The sequence below is a fragment of the Leucopleurus acutus genome (assembly GCF_964270905.1).
Source record: "Leucopleurus acutus genome assembly, chromosome: 6".
Taxonomy (NCBI): domain Eukaryota; kingdom Metazoa; phylum Chordata; class Mammalia; order Artiodactyla; family Delphinidae; genus Leucopleurus; species Leucopleurus acutus.
Window position 1 is genome coordinate 29,691,901 of NC_139149.1, and position 26,334 is coordinate 29,718,234.

Genomic DNA, 26,334 nt, shown 5'->3' on the forward strand with positions numbered 1-26,334 from the left:
CAGAGACCTCTGGGACAACATTAAACACAACATTCAAATTATAGGGGTTCCAGAAGAAGAGAAAAAGAAATGGACTGAGAAAATATTTGAAGAGATTATAGTTGAAAACTTCCCTAATATGGGAAAGGAAATAGTTAATCAAGTCCAGGAAGCACAGAGAGTCCCATACAGGATAAATCCAAGGAGAAATATGCCAAGACACATATTAATCAAACTGTCAAAAATTAAATACAAAGAAAACATATTAAAAGCAGCAAGGGAAAAACAACAAATAAGACACAAGGGAATCCCCATAAGGTTAAAAGCTGATCTTTCAGCAGAAACTCTGCAAGCCAGAAGGGACTGGCAGGACATATTTAAAGTGATGGAGGAGAAAAACCTGCAACCAAGATTACTCTACCCAGCAAGGATCTCATTCAGATTTGATGGAGAAATCAAAACCTTTACAGACAAGCAAAAGCTGAGAGTTCAGCACCACCAAACCAGCTTTACAACAAATGCTAGTGGAACTTCTCTAGGCAAAGAACACAAGAGAAGGAAAAGACCTACAATAACGAACCTGAAACAATGAAGAAAATGGGAATAGGAATATACATATCGATAATTACCTTAAATGTAAATAGACTAAATGCTCCCACCAAAAGACACAGATTGGCTGAATGGATACAAAAAAAAGACCTGTATATACGCTGTCTACAAGAGACCCACTTCAGACCTAGGGACACATACAGACTGAAAGTAAGGGGATGGAAAAAGATATTCCATGAAAATGGAAACCAAAAGAAGGCTGGAGTAGCAATTCTCATATCACAAAAAATGGACTTTAAAATAAAGACTATTACAAGAGCCAAAGAAGGACATTACATAATGATCAAGGGCTCGATAGAAGAAGATATAACAATTGTAAATATTTATGCACCCAACATAGGAGCACCTCAATATATAAGGCAGATACTGACAGCCATAAAAGGGGAAATTGACAGTAACACAATCATAGTAGCAGACTTTAACACCCCACTTTCACCAATGGACAGATCATCCAAAATGAAAATAAATAAGGAAACACAAGATTTAAATGATACATTAAACAAGATGGACTTAATTCATATTTATAGGACATTCCATCCAAAAACAACAGAATACACATTTTTCTCAAGTGCTCATGGAACATTCTCCAGGATAGATCATATCTTGGGTCACATATCAAGCCTTGGTAAATTTAAGAAAATTGAAATTGTATCAAGTATCTTTTCCAACCACAACGCTATGAGACTAGATATCAATTACAGGAAAAGATGTGTAAATAATACAAACACATGGAGGCTAAACAATACAGTACTTAATAATGAAGTGATCTCTCAAGCAATCAAAGAGGAAATCAAAAAATACCTAGAAACAAATGACAATGGAGACATGATGACCCATTGGGGATGCAGCTAAAGCAGTTCTAAGAGGGACGTTTATAGCAATATAATCCCACCTAGAAACAGGAAACATCTCGAATAAACAACCTAACCTTACCCCTAAAGCAGTTAGAGAAAGAAGAACAATAATACCCCAAAGTTAGCAGAAGGAAATAAATCATAAAAATCAGATCAGAAATAAATGAAAAAGAAATGAAGGAAACAATAGCAAAGATCAATAAAACTAAAAGCTGGTTCTTTGAGAAGATAAACAAAATTGGTAAACCATTAGCCAGACTCATCAAGAAAAAAAGGGAGAAGACTCAAATCAATAGAATTAGAAATGAAAACGGAGAAGTAACAACTGACACTGCAGAAATACAAAAGATAATGAGAGATACTACAAGCAACTCTATGCCAATAAAATGCACAACCTGGAAGAAATGGACAAATTCTTAGAAAAGCACAACATGCCAAGGCTGTATCAGGAAGAAATAGAAAATATGAACAGACCAATCACAAGCACTGAAATTGAAACGGTGATTATAAATCTTCCAACAAACAAAAGCCCAGGACCAGATGGCTTCACAGGCGAATTCTATCAAACATTTAGAGAAGAGCTAACACCTATCCTTCTCAAACTCTTCCAAAATATAGCAGAGGGAGGACCACTCCCAAATTCATTCTATGAGGCCACCATCACCTTGATACCAAAACCAGACAAGGATGTCACAAAGAAAGAAAACTACAGGCCAATATCACTGATGAACATAGATGCAAAAATCCTCAACAAAATACTAGCAAACAAAATCCAACAGCACATTAAAATGATTATACACCATGATCAAGTGAGGCTTAATCCAGGAATGCAAGGATTCTTCAATATATGCAAATCAATCAACGTGATACACCATGTTAACAAATTGAAGGAGAAAAACCATATGATCATCTCAATAGATGCAGAGAAAGCTTTTGACAAAATTCAACACCCATTTATGATAAAAACACTGCAGAAAGTAGGCATACAGGGAACTTTATTCAATATAATAAAGGCCATATATGACAAACTCAGAGCCAACATTGTCCTCAATGGTGAAAAACTGAAAGCATTTCCACTAAGATCAGGAACAAGACAAGGTTGCCCACTCTCACCACTCTTATTCAACATAGTTTTGGAAGTTTTAGCCAATAAAAGGAATCCAAATCAGAAAAGAAGAAGTAAAGCTGTCACTGTTTGCAGATGACATGATACTATACATAGAGAATCCTAAAGATGCTACCAGAAAACTACTAGAGCTATCAATGAATTTGGTAAAGTAGCAGGATACAAAATTAATGCACAGACATTTCTATACACTAATGATGAAAAATCTGAAAGTGAAATCAAGAAAACACTCCCATTTACCATTGCAACAAAAAGAATAAAATATCTCGGAATAAACCTACCTAAGGAGACAAAAGACCTGTATGCAGAAAATTATAAGACACTGATGAAGGAAATTAAAGATGATACAAATAGATGGAGAGATATACCATGTTCTTCGATTGGAAGAATCAACATTGTGAAAATGACTCTACTACCAAAAGCAATCTACAGATTCAATGCAATCCCTATCAAACTACCACTGATATTTTTCACAGAACTAGAACAAAAAATTTCACAATTTGTATGGAAACACAAAAGACCCCGAATAGCCAAAGCAATCTTGAGAACAAAAAACGGAGCTGGAGGAATCAGGCTCCCAGACTTCAGACTATACTACAAAGCTACAGTAATCAAGACAGTATGGTACTGGCACAAAAACAGAAAGATAGATCAATGGAACAGGATAGAAAGCCCAGAGATAAACCCACGCACTTATAAATGCACAACTAATCTATGGCAAAGGAGTCAAGGATATACAATGGAGAAAAGACAGTCTCTTCAATAAGTGGTGCTGGGAAAACTGGACAGGTACATGTAAAAGTATGAGATTAGATCACTCCCTAACACCATACACAAAAATAAACTCAAAATGGATTAAAGACCTAAATGTAAGGCCAGAAACTATCAAACTCTTTGAGGAAAACATAGGCAGAACACTCTATGACATAAATCACAGCAAGATCCTTTTTGACCTACATCCTAGAGAAATGGAAATAAAAACAAAAATAAACAAATGGGACCTAATGAAACTTAAAAGCTCTTGCAGAGCAAAGGAAACCATAAAGAAGACCAAAAGACAACCCTCAGAATGGGAGAAAATATTTGCAAATGAAGCAACTGACAAAGGATTAATCTCCAAAATTTACAAGCAGCTCATGCAGCTCAATAACAAAAAAACAAACAACCCAATCCAAAAATGGGCAGAAGACCTATATAGACATTTTTCCAAAGAACATATGCAGACTGCCAACAAACAGATGAAAGAATGCTCAACGTCATTAATCATTAAAGAAATGCAAATGAAAACTACAATGAGATATCATCTCACACCAGTCAGAATGTCCATCATCAAAAAATCTAGAAACAATAAATGCTGGAGAGGGTGTGGAGAAAAGGGAACACTCTTGCACTGCTGGTGGGAAAATAAATTGGTACAGCCACTATGGAGAACAGTAATGAGGTTCCTTAAAAAACTACAAATAGAACTACCATATGGCCCAGCAATCCCACTACTGGGCATATACCCTAAGAAAACCATAATTCAAAAAGAGTCATGTACCGAAATGTTCATTGCAGCTCTATTTACAATAGCGCGGAGATGGAAACAACCTAAGTGTCCATCATCAGATGAATGGATAAAGAAGATGTGGCACATATATACAATGGAATATTATTCAACCATAAAAAGCAATGAAATTGAGCTACTTGTAATGAAGTGGATGGACCTAGAGTCTGTCATACAGAGTGAAGTAAGTCAGAAAGAGAAAGACAAATACCGTATGCTAACACATATATATATGGAATTTAAGGAAAAAAAAATGTCATGAAGAACCTAGGGGTAAGACAGGAATAAAGACACAGACCTACTAGAGAATGGACTTGAGGATATGGGGAGGGGGAAGGGTAAGCTGTGACAAAGCGAGAGAGTGGCATGGACATATATACACTACCAAACGTAAAACAGATAGATTGTGGGAAGCAGCCGCATAGCACAGGGAGATCAGCTCCGTGCTTTGTGACCACCTAGAAAGGTAGGATAGGGAGGGTGGGAGGGAGGGAGACGGAAGAGAGAAGAGATATGGGAACATATGTATATGTATAACTTATTCACTTTGTTATAAAGCAGAAACTAACAAACCATTGTAAAGCAATTATACTCCAATAAAGATGTAGAAAAAGAATGATTTTAGCAATGAAAAAAAAAGTAAATATATCAAGTGGTATGGGCTTGTCAGTGTAAGTCATAAATTTATACAGATGAGAGACAATGGGAAAATATAACCATTATAAACTGTGTAAAGCCTGCTGGAGCATATTATCATTTTTTAACACCACTAGAGCAATCTTTTAGCATGCAGAAATATGATATCAGTTGTCTAGCATGAACACAGAAAAATACCTATTTTGGCTTTATCAGATGTTAATATACATACTTAATTTTCTATCCTATCGGTATTCTTGCTAAAATAGGACATGTTTTATGCAAAGCTTCACTTTTTTGAATTTAAGATTTTTATTTTATTTCGCTCATGCTCAAAACTGGGCTGATTATCTTTCCATTCTATATTTCTATACCTGGACTGCTGACAATTAAAACCTCAGATTCCTAATGATCACAGAACATTCAGAAGTTTGATTTTGTGATACTTTTTCAGGTAAGCTGGCTGGTGAAAATTCTATTAATGGTGAATTCCAGAAGGATATATCTAACTGAGGTCACATTCCTAGAGTGAAGAATATGGCTTAAGGAAAAGGAAAATGTTACTTTTCAATGCTGGGCATAAGAGATGCTGCAGAGTTATAGAGTCATTTAAATCTATACAGTTATTCTCTGGTTCCTTGATCAAGGAATCCCTAATGTCATTCTGGTATCAACTAAAGTAGTTAGAATATGGGATAAAGGATGGTCATGCCCAATAAATTCAACCTAAAGTCATGAATCATTAGTGACAAGATGATTCTCAGAGAATAATGGCAGCAGGGTGAAGATGTTACTAGGTGTTCATCCTCAGTGACTCATAACATACTGAATGCTCAATTATTCTCAACACTGAAAAGAGAAGAATTGAACAGAAGAAGAAAACAACAACAGGAGACAGCAATAGGATGGTCTTATTATTAAGGAAACTGTGGTGAAATTAGGAAATCACCTCTATAGTGAGTTCTATAGGAAATAAATAATCCCTTTCTATTGCTCACTACTTGACCAGGATTGTGAATAGCATTAGCCATCTAAAAGGGATTCTCATATTGAATGAGTGTTGGTTGGAGAGTGGCAGGCAAATTCCTGTTGGGTCTTATGGAGAAATTCAAAATCAATCAGGTACATACAAAAAGTGGGAAAACACAGAAAAAGTAAACTGAAACAGATAGTTAAGCCATTTGTCTCTAAAGAGACTGAAAACAAAACAACCAAACACATTAGGTTGGAAATAAGAAGAAAACATGAAACTCTCATTTGCCCCTTTGGCTAGCACTCTAGACAGACAGGCCAAAGAACTAGAGACACTAATGAGATATGTCATGTTTAAGAGACTGCAGAGGCATGTGGTTACCCAGACAACAAAAGGCATTGCTCATATTTTTGCACAAAGTAGAAGACAAATTTTGACTGCTTCCTCCAGACAGATGATTTCTTTCCTAATAAGCTCTCTAAATACACAGCCGAAGTTTTGAGTCCTGAGGCATTCTTCTTCATAGAGATATATTAGTCGAATGAATGAAATGCTTAAAATCTTACAGAAAAAATGGCAGCTTGATTGTAACAAAATCAGAGATTACTGCTTTAAACTACCAGTCCTTTACAGCTGTGGATTGTAATGTATCTGGCACAATTCCAGCTTCAGTAAACTAAAGATATGTCTTTATATATAAATACTGAAGGCATTTGTTTTAAATCAAGGAAAGAGGAAAATACATGAAAGGAGAATGAAAACATTCAAGCCATGGAAATGCTATCTTTTGTAAAACAAAATTCCTATAGTTAGCAATATAATTTAAGAAAATATAGTTAACACAAGGATAGATTGAAGTGGTCACATATTTCATTTGTTCATGATTTTTCATCTTTGTGTATATCTAAGAAAAGAAAATTCAGTTCATTTTGCTGAAGTTAATTATCTCCTGATGCAATGCTAGTAAAACAAAGATGTGAAGACACTGTAAAGAACTTGTGCTTGTGTGGTGGGGGGAGTCCACATTCAATAGACAACATCCTGAAAAGACCCAGATTTGTCTTTGGGTTACAGGGTCAATATTGTATGTGATTTTATCGTTTTTTAACACGCTCAGTGTTCTTTAAACTTATTTGTTATGATTTACCACCCACCCTCCATAAAAAGCAAAACCCACTCTCAAAACCTTCATTCACACTACCAGCTAAACAAAAGATATCATGGAAGACTGGAAAGCACACAACATTTGAAATCAGAAACTTGGTTTAAGAGCCAGTCCTAGTTTCTCTATAAATTATGTGGCGCATAAAAATAAAGGATTTGGATTAGATGATCTGTTAAAGTCTTTAGCTTCTAAACACGAAATTATATAACAGTTTAAAACATTATCCATTCTTTATAAATCTTAAGAATGCATCTAATGCTAAATATGAATTTTCATGCATTAGTAAGTGAAAAATTTGTTGATACTTATGAGGGCAATTTTGACATCATCTCCCTATGTGAAAGACCTGGAATCAAGAAAGCAAGGTGCCTTCTGATGTTTACAGTTTAAACAAGCACAACAGCTGAGATGTAAGGCAGAACTATCTGAAAGCAGAGATTGCAAAATGGTACACTGAGGACTAAATTTAAGTTAAAGTTAAAAAAAAACCCTATTAAGTAGATTCTAACTTTAAAATTAAGAAGATATCACTTTAACAAATTAAACTTTTTTTTCTTAAAAATTAAGGATAAATAAGATAGTATATCAAAAGCAGGCCAACATTCCAGAGTAGCAGAGTCAATCAGCTGCTTCTGTTTTAATGAGATACATCTTCAGTTTGCCTCTCTCACCTGGACACCTAATGTTCTGTCCAACCTGTTTCACTCATTTAACTTACCTATATAGCTGGTTTGCAACCCATGCTTTAAAGAGACAAAAGAATTCGACTTTAATGAATAAATCATGTATCTATAAGAAAGGGGGTTAAAACAGCAATAAACACATGGGAAAAGAAAAGTCAGAGAAACAAATGTTGAGAGTGTGTCTCCAGAGTCATTAGGTAAGCATCTTGTAGATAAACTGGAATACTTATGTAGCAGATATGTAAATGTGTATGTATATATATATATGAATATGTACACATAAATTGGGCCCTTATAGTTCAATGTCTCTCCATCAAGTTCATTCAAATTATGAATATGGAAGTGTATGTGTACATATACATAATACTGAATTTTATATATCATTTTCTTTCCTGCTTCATTAACATTAGTTTCCTGCTGTTTCATTATACCCTAGATACACTAGCAATCCATTTTCTTTTTTTTGAATTTTATTTTATTTATTTTTTATACAGCATGCTCTTATTAGTTATCTATTTTATACAATTAGTGTATATATGTCAATCAAAATCTCCCAATTCATCCCACCACCACCACCCCTCATTGGAGTCCATATGTTTGTTGTCTACATCTGTGTTTCTATCTCTGCCTTGCAAACTGGTTCATCTGTACTATTTTTCTAGATTCCACATATATGCATTAATATACGATATTTGTTTTTCTCTTTCTGACTTACTTCACTCTGTGTGACAGTCTCTAGATCCACCCAAGTCTCTACAAATGACCCAATTTCATTCCTTTTTATGGCTGAGTAATATTTCATTGTATATATGTACCACATCTTCTTTATCCATTCATCTGTCGATGGGCATTTAGGTTGCTTCCATGACCTGGCTATTGTAAATGGTGCTGCAATGAACACTAGGGTGCATGTGTCTGTTTGAATTTCTGGGTATATGCCCAGTAGTGGGATTGCTGGGTCATATGGTAGTTCTATTTTTACTTTTTTAAGGAACCTCCATACTGTTCTCCATAGTGGCTGTATCAATTTACATTCCCACCAACAGTGCAAGAGGGTTCCCTTTTCTCCACACCCTCTCCAGCATTTGTTGTTTGTAGATTTTCTGATGATGCCCATAGTAATCCATTTTCTAAGTCTAAACAGAATGTGAAATAATAATGAGGTCACCTTGTAGGCTACTTCCTGGGCATACAATTGACATTCTCCAGATGGTAGTCAGTCTTTTTGTGAGTCTGTGCTTTCAAACATTAACAGTTAGTTCAGTTAGGCCTTTTGGAAGACCTGAAAGCACATTATGTAGGCTGAGATCTCTAATACCTAAACCAGACCAAGACCAATCTTAATGATCACAATAATAATAAAAGTGATGTCGTCTGAATAAAGGAACTTTGATTCATTAGGGTAATTAAGGGAGGCAGAGAAAATAATGCATATTATAATTGTGAAGTTGCATTCTTGTAAATGAAGCATGATCTATTTATGGCTAGAAAAAAATGTGGGTGTATATGTGAATATTCATGGGTGTGAAAGAAGATGGGAGGGGCATGGTAGGAGATGAGTCTAAACATCATGGAGAAACTTGTAAAACAATGATTTTTCAATGGAAATCCATTTGAATGTTTTAAGTAGGGAGATATGATGATGAGTTTAATGTTCTAAGATTATTTTGGCTATGGTGTGAAGAATGGCTTGGGGATGGGGACCAAGGAGATACAGGAAATTCAGAGGAGGCTTACTCAATGGACTCCAGAGGGGAGGATACAGGAAATTCAGAGAAGGCTTATTCAATGGACTCCAGAGGGGAGAATGTGAAAGTTTAATCTAGGCTTTTGTGAGACAAAAGTGGAAAAAATGGGATATATCTGGAGATAAAAATATTTAAACTTGGATGAATACCAAGGCTGAGAAGAATAACTTGTAAAGGATAACTTTCAAGACTGACAAGCTATTGCCATGTCTCTTCAAGATTTTCAATTAATTTATTGCTTCTAGTTTAAAAAATATGACCTACTTTATGACAAGGTCTGTTCTAGATGCTAGGATTACAGTAGTGGCCAAACAGTAGGGGAAAAAACAAAAACAAAAAACCTGCCATCCGGGAATTTATTTATAGCAAGGTGAGGTAGACAATAGATAATAAACATAATAAATGAATAAAATATATGGTAGTGAAAAAAGATAAGTATTATGGAAATGAAGAAGAGCAAGGCATTGAAGATCCCAGGATGGGAATGGGGCAGTAGATTGCAATCATCAAAAAGTTATGTATTCAGAAGATGACATTTGAACAAAGACTTGAAGGAGTTCAGGAATTGAGTCATGTAGGATATCTGGCTGAAGAACATTTTAGGCCAAGAGAACATTTCAGGAATGGCCTTACATTAGTAGGTACTGATGGGTTTCAGAAATAGCAAAGCTTCTCTGGAGAAGAGTGAGTAAGGGGGAAAGTAGTAGAAGATAAAGTCAGAGAAGTAACAAGAGACCAGATCTTTTAAACCCTTGTAAGATATTATGAGAATTTCAGTCTTTTCAGTGGGAAACCACTGGATATTTTTGATTTGAGATGTGATATAATCTGATTTATGTTTTATATGGAGCAGTCTGGCTACTGTTTTGTGAGTAATAATGATAGCAAGGAGACCAATTAGGAGGGTATTGCACTAATTCAGAAGAAAGACGATGGTGGTTCAAAACTAGGTCCTTGCAGTCAAGCTGACGTAAGGTATTCAGCTCCTGGGCATACCTTGAAAGTAGACTCAATAGTATTGCCTGATTTTGGAGTTATGAGAAAAGCAGAGGGGCCAAAAATGACTCTAAGATTTTTACTCTGAGCGCCTGGAAAATGGAGTTGCCATTGAATGAGATTGGGGAAGCAGATTTTGTGGATCATATGAATAGTTTATTTTTAGGCATGCTCCACTGGGGATTTTATTTTTTAAACATCCAAAAGGAAAACCAAAGCAAGCAGTTGGACAGAGCCTGATATCAATTAGGCAATTGTTAGCATGTGGTTATATGTTAAACCATGAAACAATATGAACTCTACAAGGAAGTGAGGAAAGATAGAAAGAAGAGGATCAAGGTCTGAGCCTGGGGCATTCCAATGTTAAGAGGGAAGGAGAAAAGGATCTAGCAAAAGAGACAAAAGGAAAAAAAGAGAGAACAATAAAAGAAAAACTATACTGATGATTCATCTTAGAACTATTTTGTATTACAGGGTTATTATTACATCAAGTGAAGTAACAAACAAAAAATCGACTTAAAGTTTAACTGGAAAGACTGATACTGCTACTATGAAGAGAAAGCTTTCTCAACTCTGACACTACTGACATTTTGGTAAGGATAACTCCTTGTGAGAAACTAATTTATGTATTGTAGGGTGTTAAGCATTTCCCCTGGCCTCTACTCACTTGATACCAGCAGCACTCCCCAGTTGTGACAATCAAAAATATCTTCAGACATTACCAAATGTCCCCTGGGGTGAAAGATCATCCCCAGTGGAGAACCACTGATTGTAGAACCACTAAGTGCTCTCTGATGTCTGCTTCCTCCATGACTCTAAGCATTTGTCAAGGTCTTTTAATGAATTTCTGTCTCCAAATTTATTGAACACTTCTTTATCTTCCTTTACTTGATCTTTCGGCAGTACTCTAGAAATATAACTCCAAATTCTTTTTCAAAACACTTTCTTCTCTTAGTTTTTGTGACTCTACATTCTAGTTTTCTCCTAATGCACTGGGCACTCTTTGTCATCATTTTGATCTAGCCTCAGAGCTTCGTTCCAGTCCCCTCTTTACTTCCCCTGGTAATCTAACCTGGCTTCATGGTTTTAGATGTCTCCTCTATTTTTCTATTCTTTAATGTAAATCTCCAGTCCAGAGATTTAAGATAAAGCCTTGAATACATCACTGACTAACTGACATCTAGCTTGGATCTCTTACAGGTATCTGACTTAACATGACTAAAACTGAACCCACAGTTTACCATTTTCAGTATCCATCAAATTATAGAATCCGGAAACTCAGGTGTCAGTCTGCAGTCCTTCCTGTCCTCATTTTTCACATTCATTTTATTTGCAAACATTTTTCCTTAAAATTCTACTCACTACCCTCCACTTCACTGAGACTACAATAGTGCAACATACCACCATTTCTAATTGGGAGCATAGTCCTCCTATGTGGTCTCCTTCTGTTCCAGTCTTTTCTCCCACCAGATCCATTCTCCACATAAAAAGTGAAATAGTTGTCTTAGATATAAATAAGATGGCATTACTTCCTTCTCATCTCTTAGGTCTTAGCTCAAAATCTCCTTTCTTCAAATGTGCCTTTATTGATCATCTTACTCAAAACCTACAACGTTTAAGTTTTTCTCTCTAAGTCCAGTTTTTATTCCCCTCAATACACTTTTCAAAACCGGACATTTTTTTGTATTTATTTATTTATTAGTTTACTTTACTTTGTCTTCGTTCCACAGAACATAAACTTCATAAGGACAAGATTCTATTATCTTTATTGTATCCTAAGAACCCAACACCAAACCAAACAAACAGAACTCTTTAAATAAAGCTATGGGTATGATTGAATAAAACTTGACTGGTTCACCTTAAAATGCTATACAATCTGATCAATAACTTAATCAGTATTATTAATTATATAATCATATGTTTTATATGGTCTTATAAGATTTATGTTCAGTAAATTTTGAATATTGATCACAGCTGTTTCAGAACCATTAACTCTAATCAGTATGTATTACTGAGTGACTGTCTTATGCAGTCAACAACAGTCAAGCCACAAAATGGTAACAGTGTAATATCTGATAGTTTTAGATCTCTTCCAAAGTAATTGTAATAAATGATTTTAGCTGTTGACTGGTTTGAATAAACTCAGATGGTTTTAAAAGTATTCTTGCTAAGGAAGTATAGACAGTTTCAATTTAGAGTTTAATGGTTGCCATAAATTTATAATAATGAAGAAAAAAATTTTTGAAAATAAACTATCAATTTTTACCACTACCCAAACATCCTAAAACAAGACTTTGAAGTTTTTGCTAAAATGTGTGTACACACACACACACACACACACACACACACACACACACTCGTATGGGTTCATAGACATACCTATAAATTTATGTTTATGTGTGTGTGTGTGTGTGTGTGTGTGTGTGTATACGTGTGTATGAGATGTACACACAGACCCATATGTTGGGTATGAGGTTTATAGCTAGGACTCCAATTCAAAATTGAAACCTATTAAAGAAAACAGTTGAATATTTTGTTAAAGCTTTTCAGGAAAAATGGTCTAATCAAATTTTTTGAGAAAAAGTTATGATTATTAATGAATAAAATTATAAGTAAATTTATACTGAACATTCTCTTTTGCATAATGGAGAATATGCCAAAAATGGTATCTCATATTCACTTCTTAAAACCAGGTAGATCAGAGGAACGATTTGTTTTGCTCAGGAATATTCAGCTATTTAACTGTAAAAATCTAATCTGTATATTTAAAGTCATTTTCATTTTTCTAAGCATTGACCTACTTTATAGTGCTTGCCATCATGCATCTAGCATTTCATACTAGAAATGATAAATGGCCAGAAAGTATGTACAATTGTTGTATAACACTATCATATTCTGTTGTAACTACTAAAATTCAAATTCTCATTATGCTTTACATATCAATTGAATTATGCCAGTCTTTTAAGTTTTAAATTAATTTTCTTAAAGGAAAAATCTATCCATTTTGTATAGCTCAGGGGGTTAGAAAATCATAAGTAATTCTACCTATAAATAACTTAGTCTGCATTTGAAATTTAAATTTGCAATCCTAATTACTATTCCAACCATTTTCACAGATTACAGAAGAGAATTCCCTTCCTTATTTCTAAAAAAATATCATGTTAAAAACTATCTTCCTTTAGAATGGACTTCAGTTAATATTTAGCTGTCTGAGCAATATTCTGATTTCTGATATAACATATTTTCTGCTTTTTGCTGAAATGAAAATATTCCAGTGTTTTCAGTATCTGTGAATATGCTTCCAAGATATCCTGCTATCACATGGATAACTCCTTCCATTTGCTTCACTGATAATAGGGTTATAACTAAAGTATCCATAGTTCGATTTGTATATTTTTCTTTCTTTTACCTATTGATTCAGAGATAGAAATCAATGCACCATATTCAGTGTAGGGAAAAATCTTAAGTTTTGTTTTCTGAGGAGTGGGGAATTCTCAGGTCAGTATCATTTAATAATTGTGCCAAAACTTAGAAGATGAAATAGAGTGCATGTTCATTAAACTAATGGATGACTATCTGGTGACTGTTAAAGGAGCAAATATAATACATTGCAGGGAAATTCATGAGGGTAGAAAATCAATTCTTTATATACAAGATGGATTTCAAAGAAATAAATACAAATTGTCCAAGTAATAACTGAATAGACATAAACTATGTCACAATTTTTGGGGAAATCATACATATTTACTATCTGAAAGGGACTTTAGAAATTTTCTACTTCAATAAAGTAGTTAGCATTCAGATGAGTATGTTGAGGCTCAGAGATGTAGCAAGTATCTCAAGTTAAAGTCTAAATTGTGTCACATTATAGCTGCATGGCCATAGATAAGTCATTTAATCATTCTAGAATGCACATTGCTCATTAACTTAAGGTGGTGAGAATGGATTTATTCCATATTTATAATATTGAGATATCAGGATTACAAAAAGGTTTAGGAAGCAAAGTTAAATAATTGCCCTTATCAGTGTAGCCTTAGGTATTTTTATACACATATATAATGCACTGGTTGGAATTTCTATGGAATGCTTAATGGTTTAGAACATGGTGCTAAAATTCATGGCTCAGAGGTTCCAACCTTATAATCATGACATTTAGTTAGCTATGATGGGCTTCTAGAAAATGTACCCTACTATTACCCACTTTTCTTCCTATTGAATACTGTTAGTCATCGGTAGGTCTAAGAAGAGAGTGAAAAACAAATAGAAAGTCTAGATTACACAATACATCTTATTACTACCATTAAAAGACTAATGATGTTTCAAATCCTATTAGAAAAAGGCTAATCAATAACTTTGCATTGATGACGAAAGACTCTATACCACATTAATAAAATTAAAAATTAAAATATGTAAAATATATATTGATCCATTTATATATTTGAGTACATAAGAATAAATATTTAGCTATTAAACAAGTTTGGCTCGTGGCCTACAATGAACAGTTTGCTAGAGGCTACTGATTGTATTTATCCATCTCCCCAAGGACAAAGCTAAAAAATTATCAAATCATTTTCACTGAAAATTATATGAAAAATAAAGATATATTTTTAGCAACTATCAAATTCAGGCAAGAGTAATTTGCAATTAATTTTTAACATGAGAATATGCATTATAGGGAAGAAAATTTTGCCAGTCATCAGATCAACATCATCACCATCATTATCATATCATTCTGTTAATCTATACAGTACTTATGTGCCAAGAACTATTAATGCTAATATAAATATAGTGTGTGTGTGTGCACACGTGTATTCCTCACTAAAACCTCATGAAATGGAGAGTACAGAGAAGCTAAGAAGCTAGTAAGCAACAGGAACAAGATTAAAACCCAGTCAGTGTAATTTCACAATATATACTCTTTATCACTTCGTTAATACATGAAACTGTACCATAGGAACAATGTTTTTGCAAAGCAAACTTCTGTTTTAAAGATAAAGAAAGCTAAAGCTAGTCAAGACTGAGTCAGTCTTTTGGTCTGATTGGAAGGAGATGATATGTGAGTGAAGGAGGGCAGAGTGATCCACTGAAGTTCTTGGCTCTGTCCTAGAACTACCCTTAATAGAACTAAAGCTTTGTATAACACTGGGTTTGGGGAAGGAGGAGTTAAAGAAACAACTCTGATATATATGGATTTTTACTCACAGTTAATTTAATCTAAACTGAATTTAAAAGCTAATAATATAGCTTCTTTTAAAACAGCTTATTGACACCTACTACTGATAAAAAATAGTGTTCCAGATTTCCATCAAATGATATTCACAGAGTTCAAATATTTACGGTAGATACCTCTGAAAAAGGTAGTGAAGACTTCCAGATAGGTGTCTCTGATTTGTTTCAAATACAAAGCTTTAATTATTTAGTAGGATTAAAGTAAGTTAATCCTACTGTGATAGTATTTGACTCTTTGGTTGTATGGGAATGGGCCAGGCCCCCCCAAAATAAGTCTTTATCTGTTATTTCTCTGTCAATTTGCTTCAAAATATAAAATACATAATAAATTGACATGCCCTAAAACAAAAAGGATAACCTACAACCACAAGTCTAAACAAATGTTCTAGTTTATTTTTCTCAAAAGGAATAACCATGATAATCAATGTGTCCGTCATACACCAGTAAACAAGATTGCTCTATTTTGGATGTTCCCTGAAATATAGTTATTAGGAGTCAGAAGAAATGATTACACTATCGAATTGATCTCTTGCCCTAGAAGAGAACTATATTTCTCATATTGTTAAAAATGAAACAATTTACCCTGTATATTTTTGAGTTTATTTTCTAATGTAAAAACAAAGTGATGGTTCCCAATATGATCTCATGATGAAAAAAACCCTCATGTTCATAATATATTATTAAATACTATAAAATACAGAAAGTTCTAGAAATTTTAGGTATTATTAATAACCATTCTTATGTAACTACAGAAAATGTATTAAAAGAAACACATAATATCATGCAATTAAAATGAATTGTACCCAGCTATGAGAATAAAGGAGTAGGGAAATGTTCTATTTCTATACAGGGAGAATACTGGGAGGAATCACTGAATATATTAATTACCTCTTATAATCAGATACTGTGATTGACACATTAAAAAAACAGGGAAGTGGGGGAAGGTGTGAGCCTTCAAATATTCAATTTTATTTACTTACAATCAAGCCACTGTTTGCTTGCCTTTTTTCTCTGCCATGTATCCTTTTGTAGAAAATTCCGCCTGGATTAAACTGAGTACTCCAAATAATCATATCTCTCTGATAATATACATCCATCCCTGTTATCCTTGAATTATGTTCAAAATGAGAAATTTGTTGATGATCGCCACTGTAGTTGAATGGATATATAAAACCCAGGATATCAGTGTCATTAGCAATGTAGAGAACTTGATCTTCAGAGCCTGGAGATTATTATAATAAAATACAAAAATAAAATAAAATTCAACTAATGTAAAAGCAACGAATGTACTTTTAAATTAACTTGAATTGTTATTCTTAACACAGTTTCTTGCTCAATAAGAATAAACCGGCTTTATACCATCTTTTAGTCTTCATGACATTTCTAAAACACACTTAACTAAACATTTCTAAGAGTTATTAATAGAGGTTTTCTTAGGTCAAAGCTTACCTTATGGCTAGAAATTAGGTATTTGTAGTAGATATCCTTTTTATGAAAAGGGATTTCTATTTGGTAAGTCACAATACCTTATGTTTTAATGCTTTGGATCTGAATATTCAAATACCATGTTATATACTCACTAAGCCTCAGACATTCCTGAGCATTTAGTTTATGCACCTGAGTGATCATTACCTTAGGCTAAGAAATAAAAATTACAAGATGAAGAGTCGTCTTCTTCCAATATTCATATATGTCAAATGTTCTTTTATTTTTATTTTATAAAAATATCAGTGTTTATTATATTAACATGCCATAATCTCAATATTTTCTAGAATCTTGCTAACTGGAACCATGTAGCCTGAAATTTTGACACCTACAATACTGATGTAATCTGCATACTGAGACAAGTAAAACCCTAAAGAGAATCCTGAAAATAGTAACTAAAATATTAATGAAACCGTAAAGAAAGACTGAATTGCATATATAATATCTGCAAATTAAAAAAAAATAATACACGAGTTGTAGTTCAGCTCTATAGGCTCAATAGCTCTCACTTAGTAAATGGTTACTATGTGATAGGAGATGTATTAAGTCTTTGACAATTTATCTCCTCTTACAACAACCATGGAAAGTAAGGATTAGGCCTCCCATTTTACAGATGAGGAACTGAGGCTCAGAGAGTTTAACTTCCCCGAGGCCACACAATCAGGTGTAATGCTGGGATTCAAATACAAGTCTGTCTAATTCCATAGCCCATGCTTGCTTGATTCACTATATCATGTTGCTTTCCTCTTGTAATAACTGTCTTATTAACATTGTTAATCATGCCCTGTAGCTAACAATATTTAAATTACAATATTATTTAGTAAAAACATAAAAGCATTAAAAGCCATATCTAAGAAGCCCCAAATATATATATGTAATTTAATTTTTTAAAAATGATATTCATAAGTAGAGGAGGTCTGAATTTGAAGACATAATTTTATTTTAAAACCTTTAAGTTCTTACTCAAAATTCCATTCTCCTTATAATGCTAACATTTAATTTAACTCGTTATTTTTATCCTAGTGGTATAATGTTTCCTCAAGTACACTGAGAGCAGGCCATAAAGAAAGATACTTCATATTCTATCACATTGACTTTTAAATTCTACCTCCTGATAAATTGTTTCAAACACAAAAGTGATTTTAATAGTAGCCAGGTATTTGACAGCCATGTTTATAAACCTTCCCAGATTATATTAAGAATGATAATAAATAAATTGGACAATTTAACCAGTATTAAAAAGAGATTTATTTTCAGGCATTAAGCCATTGCGAAAATGCAATATGAAACATTTTTTTCCCATAAAATCTTTACAGCAAATTATAATAACATTTAAAGTAATGGTTATATATCCTTACCTTTTGCTATGCAGGTGTTATTTCTTTCTTGAAAATTCTGGTCGCACACACATTTATAGGATCCTTCCACGTTTACACATTGGTGGGAACACGTGCCAAACACCAAACATTCATTAAGGTCTAGAAAAGAAGAGCTCAAAATAGCACCATCATAACCCCAATTAGTACTGTCATTCTTTCCACTTTTCAAAAAAGACATGTATTTTGTGTCCTTCAACTTATTTTTCCTATTTCTTTCATTTTCTTTTCAAACTGTTAAGTCTGTGACTTGCTATGTAATATTTTCCGGCCATAACAATTTTTTCACAAGTTTCACTATAATGACTCATCAATTGTTTGTGCATTGCTTGTTAATCCACTTAACACGTTGAAATATCCATTTCAAACTTCCCTAGTATTTTCATTCACTCAAATAAAGGTTTAGTTTTCTGATTACCTGCCGCCGTACCTTTGCACATATCATATGATATTCCTGTGTCCTGTAATGCCCTTGCTTTTTACATAGAAAATTTCTACTCATCTCTCAAGATTCACCTGAAGTGAAGCCTTCCTTGGTCTTCACCAATATACAGTAATGGTTATCTATCTCCTAGATTCTCCACTTTTTGCTCTCTTGGAATTTCTATCTTATGCCACACATATGAAATATAGTTCATATGGTATTTCATGTATGTGGTCACATATTCATATCCCCTACTTGACTGTCAGTCCCTTGGGATCATAAATTAGTATTTATTCATTTTTTTATTGTCAACATTTTGCACAATTCCTGGCAAAGAATGAAGATGTGGATACACCTCTAACACACTTCTGGCTTCATGTATACAAAGTGGCTATGTAACAAGAAGGGCCAAGTGAACAAACAACAACAAAATCTTGAATGCCTACATAAAAATAAATATATATAAATCATAAGTAATAAATAAATCTTAGGCAATATTCTATGGCTTAGCACATGCCTCAAATTTTAAAGTTTTAAGCAGGGCCAGGATTGAGGTCAGGTGATTCTGGTGAATTATCTACCTCCTCTACTTCTGCTTTCAATCAGCATAAATTCCTCTGCCCCCTTTATCACTTATAGTTGCCCTAATTACATAATAAATCTGTGAGATTAATCCTCCTCTTGAATTAGAGGAATTTAAGGATAAGCACAGCAATAGTAATTTTCTCTTGTTAGCACTCAACAGTGTTCCAAAGCCTCAGTGGTAGAGATGAGGACTTTCCCAGTAACATTTGTAAGTGACAGTGCCAAGGCTTAAACTCAGGCTTCTTGATTCTATTGTCTCTACTATGATACTTTGTCCAAAGTGAACTTACGTACTCTCAGGAGTGCAATTCTGCGTTTAATTGAAGTGTAGGCTAAAGAGACAAAACTGAATTTACTTGTTGACAAATGCTATACCAGGGATAAGTAAAATACATGGTATCAGCTCTCAGCTATCAAAAAAGTATTTCTCGAAAGAAGAAATAATCTAGTCGAGAAATAATTCGCTTTTTTATTAAAATAGAGAAACTTAAGTTGTCAGTTTTCAGTGTTCCACGTTAATGAAGAAATAAAATGGCATGAATGATCTAAACAAGTATATAACTCAAAATGTTCATATATATGATGTGATTACAATTATTTCCCCTTTGGATGAGTATAATTAATTTCAATAATTCCATTTTGATTGACACAAAGTAAAAATCGCTTTTATTTACCCAAGAATAACACAAGGAGACAATCAAGAAGAGAGCTTGTAGGTGAAAGCATTTTATGAGTTGAATTTGCCCTGGATAAGCCAGACTTGGATAATTTAGGTTTGGCTCTAACCACAATAATATCAATATTAATGGAGAAACTGGCAGAAAGTGCATATAGGTCTTTATTTCATGGCTCTGTAGTTAAAGACCTGGTGTAAATTATATTTACATATAACTTACTACGAGATTCTGGCTCCCTTACATGCTCAGTTTTTAAATGATCACAAGTAAGCTGACAGAGATTTATTTAAATCCTGTCTTTGAATTTTAGGAGACATTCTTGATAATATAAAGCACTGTTTAAGACGTGGTGTTAGGACAAAAGCCCACAATTCTCTAAAAGTGAATTACCTATCGCAGTATTGCAAATGCCACAACTCAAGAGAAGTGTGGGATCATAAACATGTTCTTTCGCGAAGGCCTCTAATTCTTCAACAGTTTCTGAACCAGCAATTTCGTTATTTGCATTTCAAAACACAATTGTAACAATACAATAGAAATTCCTGCAGGTCTGAATCTACTATACTAAAGGCTTTGTAAACCTCAGCAACAGTTAGCTTAGCAGTGCAAACAGTCTCTTGACCCCAGGGACTTTTACTCTCATAAGTAAAACGGTATCCTGTAGATATGCACCATTCTGATGAAAATCAGTCCCCTGTCATCTCACAATTTAGCAGCTTTGGGAGTCTTTTCTAACCTAAAGATTTAAGAGCAAGCTGTTGAGGAAATGTACTATACCTTCACACTGTCTGTTTTTCATGTTTCTCTGAAACCCAGGCTTACAGCGACAGAAAACAGATGTTTTTATTTGATTACAATATGCATCGTCTCCACATGGATTCACATTATCTTCACAGGTATATTCAGCGGGAGCTAGGATTTAAAAATATGATCAAAACGGATATAATTCTAATTCCTGAGTGGGAGTTTACTATTTTTCTTAATTTAAAATTACATTTATTATTTCATAGATAACTCTTTTTGAATTTATAAGGTTATGGTCTTCTCCCCGTATAAGCCCTCATTTCTTATAAAGGTATAGAAGCAGATAAAAACCAAAATCAATTACATTAGGGATAGTTTAGACCAAGCTGCCAACAGCTGATATTTACAGCTGTGATTGAGCTATACTACTTTCCAAAAGGAATTCGAGAATCAATGGCTCTAATGACAGTCTATCTTTACCATGATACAATGTACAAGAGTCACATTCTTCTCTAAGAACCAAAACATTCCCTAGAAGCTACCTAGAGATGTAGGCATCTCTTCCTAACTTAAACTTAGTATTCAGGAACTCAGTCAAGGGTACTACCATGTTACTCAAGCAAGAGGTTAAATTATCAGTTCCTAAACACATACAGGGAGCAGCATTTGAGTTTGTAATATGCTCCAATGGACATGGACTGCAATACAAGTTAGGACAGACTATGTGTTATTTGTAGTTTCCAGCATGGTAGTTGCAACTTCATTGCTTTATCTCCAATTCAGGAAAATATTTTAGAGTGCAAATAAAAGAGAGGGACATTATTATAGGGGTAACATTGAATTAGCTCTATTTTACTTAAATCTAATTACATGAGAAATACGAAAACCTTAATTATCAGAAATATAATGTTAATTCCCACTGATTCTTGACTATTTTGTAATTAATTAAAATACAGCAGTGGAATTATATACATCACAATTGAGATATACATGGCCATATCCTGGTGGATACTGCTTCAACATCCAGTGAGGAACAACTTATGTATAAATGAGAACAAAATAAAAGACTCAAGAATTGGAACTATTTTGTGACTTTTACAAGCAATATGAATTTAAGGTCGTAAGTTTAATTAGTTTTCCCAATATGGAAAAATCAGATATCAAACATTAAACACAAAATTATTCACAATCAAGGTCTCATAACTTAAGTATCATAGCACTCTAACTGAATAAAATAATGATGTCGTCTTTGAGAATGACTCAGCAATGGATTAAGATTTTAAAACATTAAACAAATTATTAAGACCTTTACCATCATTCAAATGAATATCACTGTAAAATTCAGAAACTATTAAATTTATATTTTATAAATAAAATATTAAGGAATATAGATTTCTTTGCTGATATCAAGGTCTGTATTTGGATAAAGTTTCAGCTTTAACAAATATACTCATTGTAAAATCAACCTTTCCTACCTCGTACTTTAATTAAAATGATATTCTAAGGTTACTTTGGCAAAGGCCTAAAGACAAGTATTACTTAAGCACATTTGGAAGAGCAATCTTTTCTCACAGCAGTAAAGAAAATTTTAGTCATGTTGAAGCAGAAATTGAACTTGTGTGTTGCTGCATTTTAACAGGAAACAAACTCACTTATTCTGCAGGCTTGTTCGTCTGAACCATCTCCACAGTCATCAAGCTGATCGCACTGGAGGTCCATAGGGATACATTTTTTATTACTGCAAGCAAACTCATCTTTTTTACAAGGTCTTGCTTTATATGTAAGCTTACCTATAGAGTTATTTAAAAAATGATCAGCACTTCACAGAATCAAAACAAATTTACTGAGTCTATAACAGGTTCAAGATTTTGCTAAACACTATGAAAAACATAGATCAATAATCCTTTATTTGAAGCTCTTGGGGCTAAATGAAAAAAACATTCTGAAAATTTTGATTCTTAGAAAAATAACACTGTATTTACCCTATAATAAATAACACTATATTTCCACAGGAAAATTTCTGAATATTCACCCTAAGTGAGATTTTTTTAAAAAACGTAATATAAACTACCTCAGACCAGTTCAAGTCAGGGTCTGTCACCACATGGTTTTGCTGCACATTTTAGTAAAGCTTTTGGTTTTTTGAGTTTTAATTTCTGAATTGTGAAAAAGGGACTGTGTACGCATACATACAATCTATATAAACACTTTCCCCCCAAGAAGTTGTTTAACAGAATATTTTAAACCACTATATTGTTTCTCTCATGCAGTACTTTCTAGAATAAAGTACCTATAACCAATGGAGATTTACAGACCTGGAGGGAGCGGATAAAGTTGCACAGCTCTACTATGCAAATCAAATGTTAGTGGATTATCTTCATACCCTGTATGAAGAATATTGAAAATATATTTTTTTAAATTTTTAAGCCCTAAAATCATTATATTATCTGTAGCTGTCACTGAATCAATTATTTCACATTAAAAAGATTTACCACCACAGGGATCTTCATCTGAGTTGTCCCCACAGTCATCAACCCCATTGCACATTTGCTCAGGCTGCAGGCATATTCTGTTATTTCTGCATCTGTGCGGTCTTGTGGGTGGGCAAAGAAATTTTTCTGAAAAAAAAAGAAAAAACAAAGCAGCTCCTTTGGGTACACTGACTTATGAAGAACTATCCTTCTTTTGTCTTCCTTTTATTTTCTTCCTTTTCAAATCCATAATCTAGCTTTTCTGAATATCTTTTGTTGTGGGAAGTGCTTACATGTAGATACTAGAAAAATGTGTGATAATAGAAGGTATGATCCTAGTTATTTATATTAACAACAGAAAAGAGTGCATAGCTGAAATGTTGAATGAAGTAAGAAAAAAAGCCAAACGTCATGGTTTTATTTCCAAATGCTTTATCTTAGCTGACTTCCCTTAGTGTACCAAATTAATTTATGCCTATGGTTTATACAACATGGCAGGACACAGCTATCTGAAAGAGCAATTTCACACAGAATAGAGCTTGAGCAAGCATATGTTATGGATCCAAAACTGAAAATAGGTCATTCAGCAAAAAAAAATAAATAAATAAAAATCCCAACAACACTATAACTGTGTTTCTTACTGCCTGTCTCCATAAACAAATGGGCCGATATGTATTTAAGGCAAATAAGGTGATCTTACTTATTCATTTTTAGTGTGTGTGTGTGTGTGTGTGTGTGTGTGTGTGTGTGTGTATGAGACTTAAATAAACAATTAAAGCCAGGGAATTTTACACTTGTCCTTTCCATCACTATCGAATCTGAAGACTTCTACCCCTAAAGTAGGAAACATCTCTAATGTCTTCCCAATCTCATATGTGGAATACTGCATGGTTCTATCATTGGTCCCCTGATGTTCTCACTCTTGAATTCTCTGCTTAGATATTCTCATTCATTCTCATGGATTTACTTGACACTATATTCTGAAGACTTTCAATTTGCTATCTAATTCTAGCATCTCATAGTTAATTATAGAACGTTCCCTTGGGAATTTAAAATTCAACAAGTTCAAAGCTCAATTCTTCATCATCTTCCCTTGACCTCCTTCTCCTCAAACAAGCTCTGTCTTATTTCCATAGTTCAGTTTGTGGCACATAATAGCCACAAGTTTGGGATTATTCTAAATGCATCCTCTCACTATGCTTCAACTCTTATTAGTCAACAAGGGCAGTTCGTATTGTCCCAAATTTGCCTTCTTATCTCCATGCATACCAGTTACAACTCCAACATCTCAGCTATTTATTATTTCTTACAGAGATGACTGTCATAGAATCCTTAATGTCTCAGTTTCATTGCCCAACCTAAAATCCTCCCAAAGCCACCAGAACAGCAATCTGATCATTTCTTCCATAGCTATTCATCACTTCCAGAATAAAATTTAAGATACTTTACATGGCATAATAGACTTATCATTATCTTGTCCATGCCACTCCTACAGACTCATCCCTTGTCACTCTTTATTAGCTCCTTAAATATGCCATATTCCTTCTTGCCACCTTCCTTGTTTTAATTAAAATCTGTTTTTCACTCTAAGCAGAGTTCCTCCTCTTCAGGTTTTTTAGGAATGTCTCTTAAATTGCTCAAACCTCATGTTATCTCATATTTGAAGACATAATAATTTCCTACTATGGCTTCCAGAACTTTGCTACTATATATTCATATTCTATTTTTTAAAATAAACTAAAAACAAAAACTGTTATTTTGAGGACCAGGCATTTGGTTGTATTTTTTTCTTATCTCTATTTTCTCATAAACCTTATAAACATCACCCCCTCCCCAATTCACTGAAGACTGTAGCACCATCCCTCACAGCTATTTCTCTCTATCTAAATTATTCCAGCATCCTAGGTGACATCAACATCCATATGAGCAAACTAGCCAATAACTGCACCACTTAACTTCCTGATTTTCTCATACCCAATGTCCTTTTACTCTAATCCACCTAGGCCACCCATTCTTCTACAAGGCTGTGGACATGGGTGGATTTCAACAAAATTATCTTCTTAATTCAGCCAATGACAGTTCCTGCTGCCCGCAGATAAGAAACACTGACACAGCTGGATTTGCTATTTCCTCCAATTGTTTCATTTACAAAGCCACTAATTTTAAAAGTCTGAACAAAAATTCTGACAACAAGCTCCAGTTAGCCAACTTTTTAATTTAACCAGTCTCATTAAAGATGCTTTTTCAGTCTTACCTGAAACTTTAGCCCATTGATACGTCTAACTCTTATTTACCATTGCCTTTTTCTCTTTACTTCCATTTCTGTTGACATTAGATTCCACATTCCATTTTTAATTTACTTATTTGATATTTATTGATAACCTTTATATGTTGGACATTCTTCTAAGTACTTTTAGAAAATCACTTGTGTCCAAATAATCTGGATTCTCTGGCCCTTTTGCTTTTTTCATCTTAATTATCAGAATCCCAAACTTAGATGAATGAAACCATCTGCTATCCCAGTGTCTGCATCTGGGAAGCCCAGGAATGTTGCAGATGACCATACTGCAAGACCAACTGATATCACAAATATGAATATTTATCAATGCCAGGTAGGCCCTGAACACTACTTGGAAATCATTCATTTATATCTATATATTTATATCTATCTATATCTAATGTCACTCTTACTCTTTGCAGTAATGATTCAAATCTGCATTCCTTTTGAATCTCCCTACCACACCAACCTTTCACATTCTATATATGAACATGCTTCCTTACTATACATAAAAAAGTGGAAATTAAAAGATTAAATAATGTTATTATATCATTAAATATGTGTACATCCACCTGCATCTGCATATAGTCTATCAACTCATTTCAAGGGGTCACTACCCTTATCTAAAACTGATTTTTTCACTTGCTCTGAAGCTTAATTTCCCCTGCTTCTTCAGGAACTATCCCATCTTTCTTGAAACATTTTATTTCCTTCGTATTTCTCTTGTTATACTTCCTTTTTCTTTTTGCT

At 33.8% G+C, this 26,334-nt stretch overlaps 1 protein-coding gene across 1 annotated transcript in view; it reads right to left on the bottom strand.

Moving 5' to 3' along the window:
• LRP1B (LDL receptor related protein 1B) overlaps positions 1-26,334 on the bottom strand; it is a gene marked incomplete at its 3' end in the record, with an annotated part of 1,833,965 nt that overhangs the window by 115,474 nt on the left and 1,692,157 nt on the right. Inside the window, exons 73-77 of the mRNA XM_082841888.1 lie at positions 23,328-23,453; positions 22,488-22,625; positions 20,869-21,003; positions 18,388-18,507; positions 16,525-16,766 (exon numbers count right to left, since the gene is read on the bottom strand). Coding sequence (XP_082698014.1) covers positions 16,525-16,766; positions 18,388-18,507; positions 20,869-21,003; positions 22,488-22,625; positions 23,328-23,453 — 761 coding nt within the window. The remainder of the gene's footprint in view (positions 1-16,524; positions 16,767-18,387; positions 18,508-20,868; positions 21,004-22,487; positions 22,626-23,327; positions 23,454-26,334) is intronic.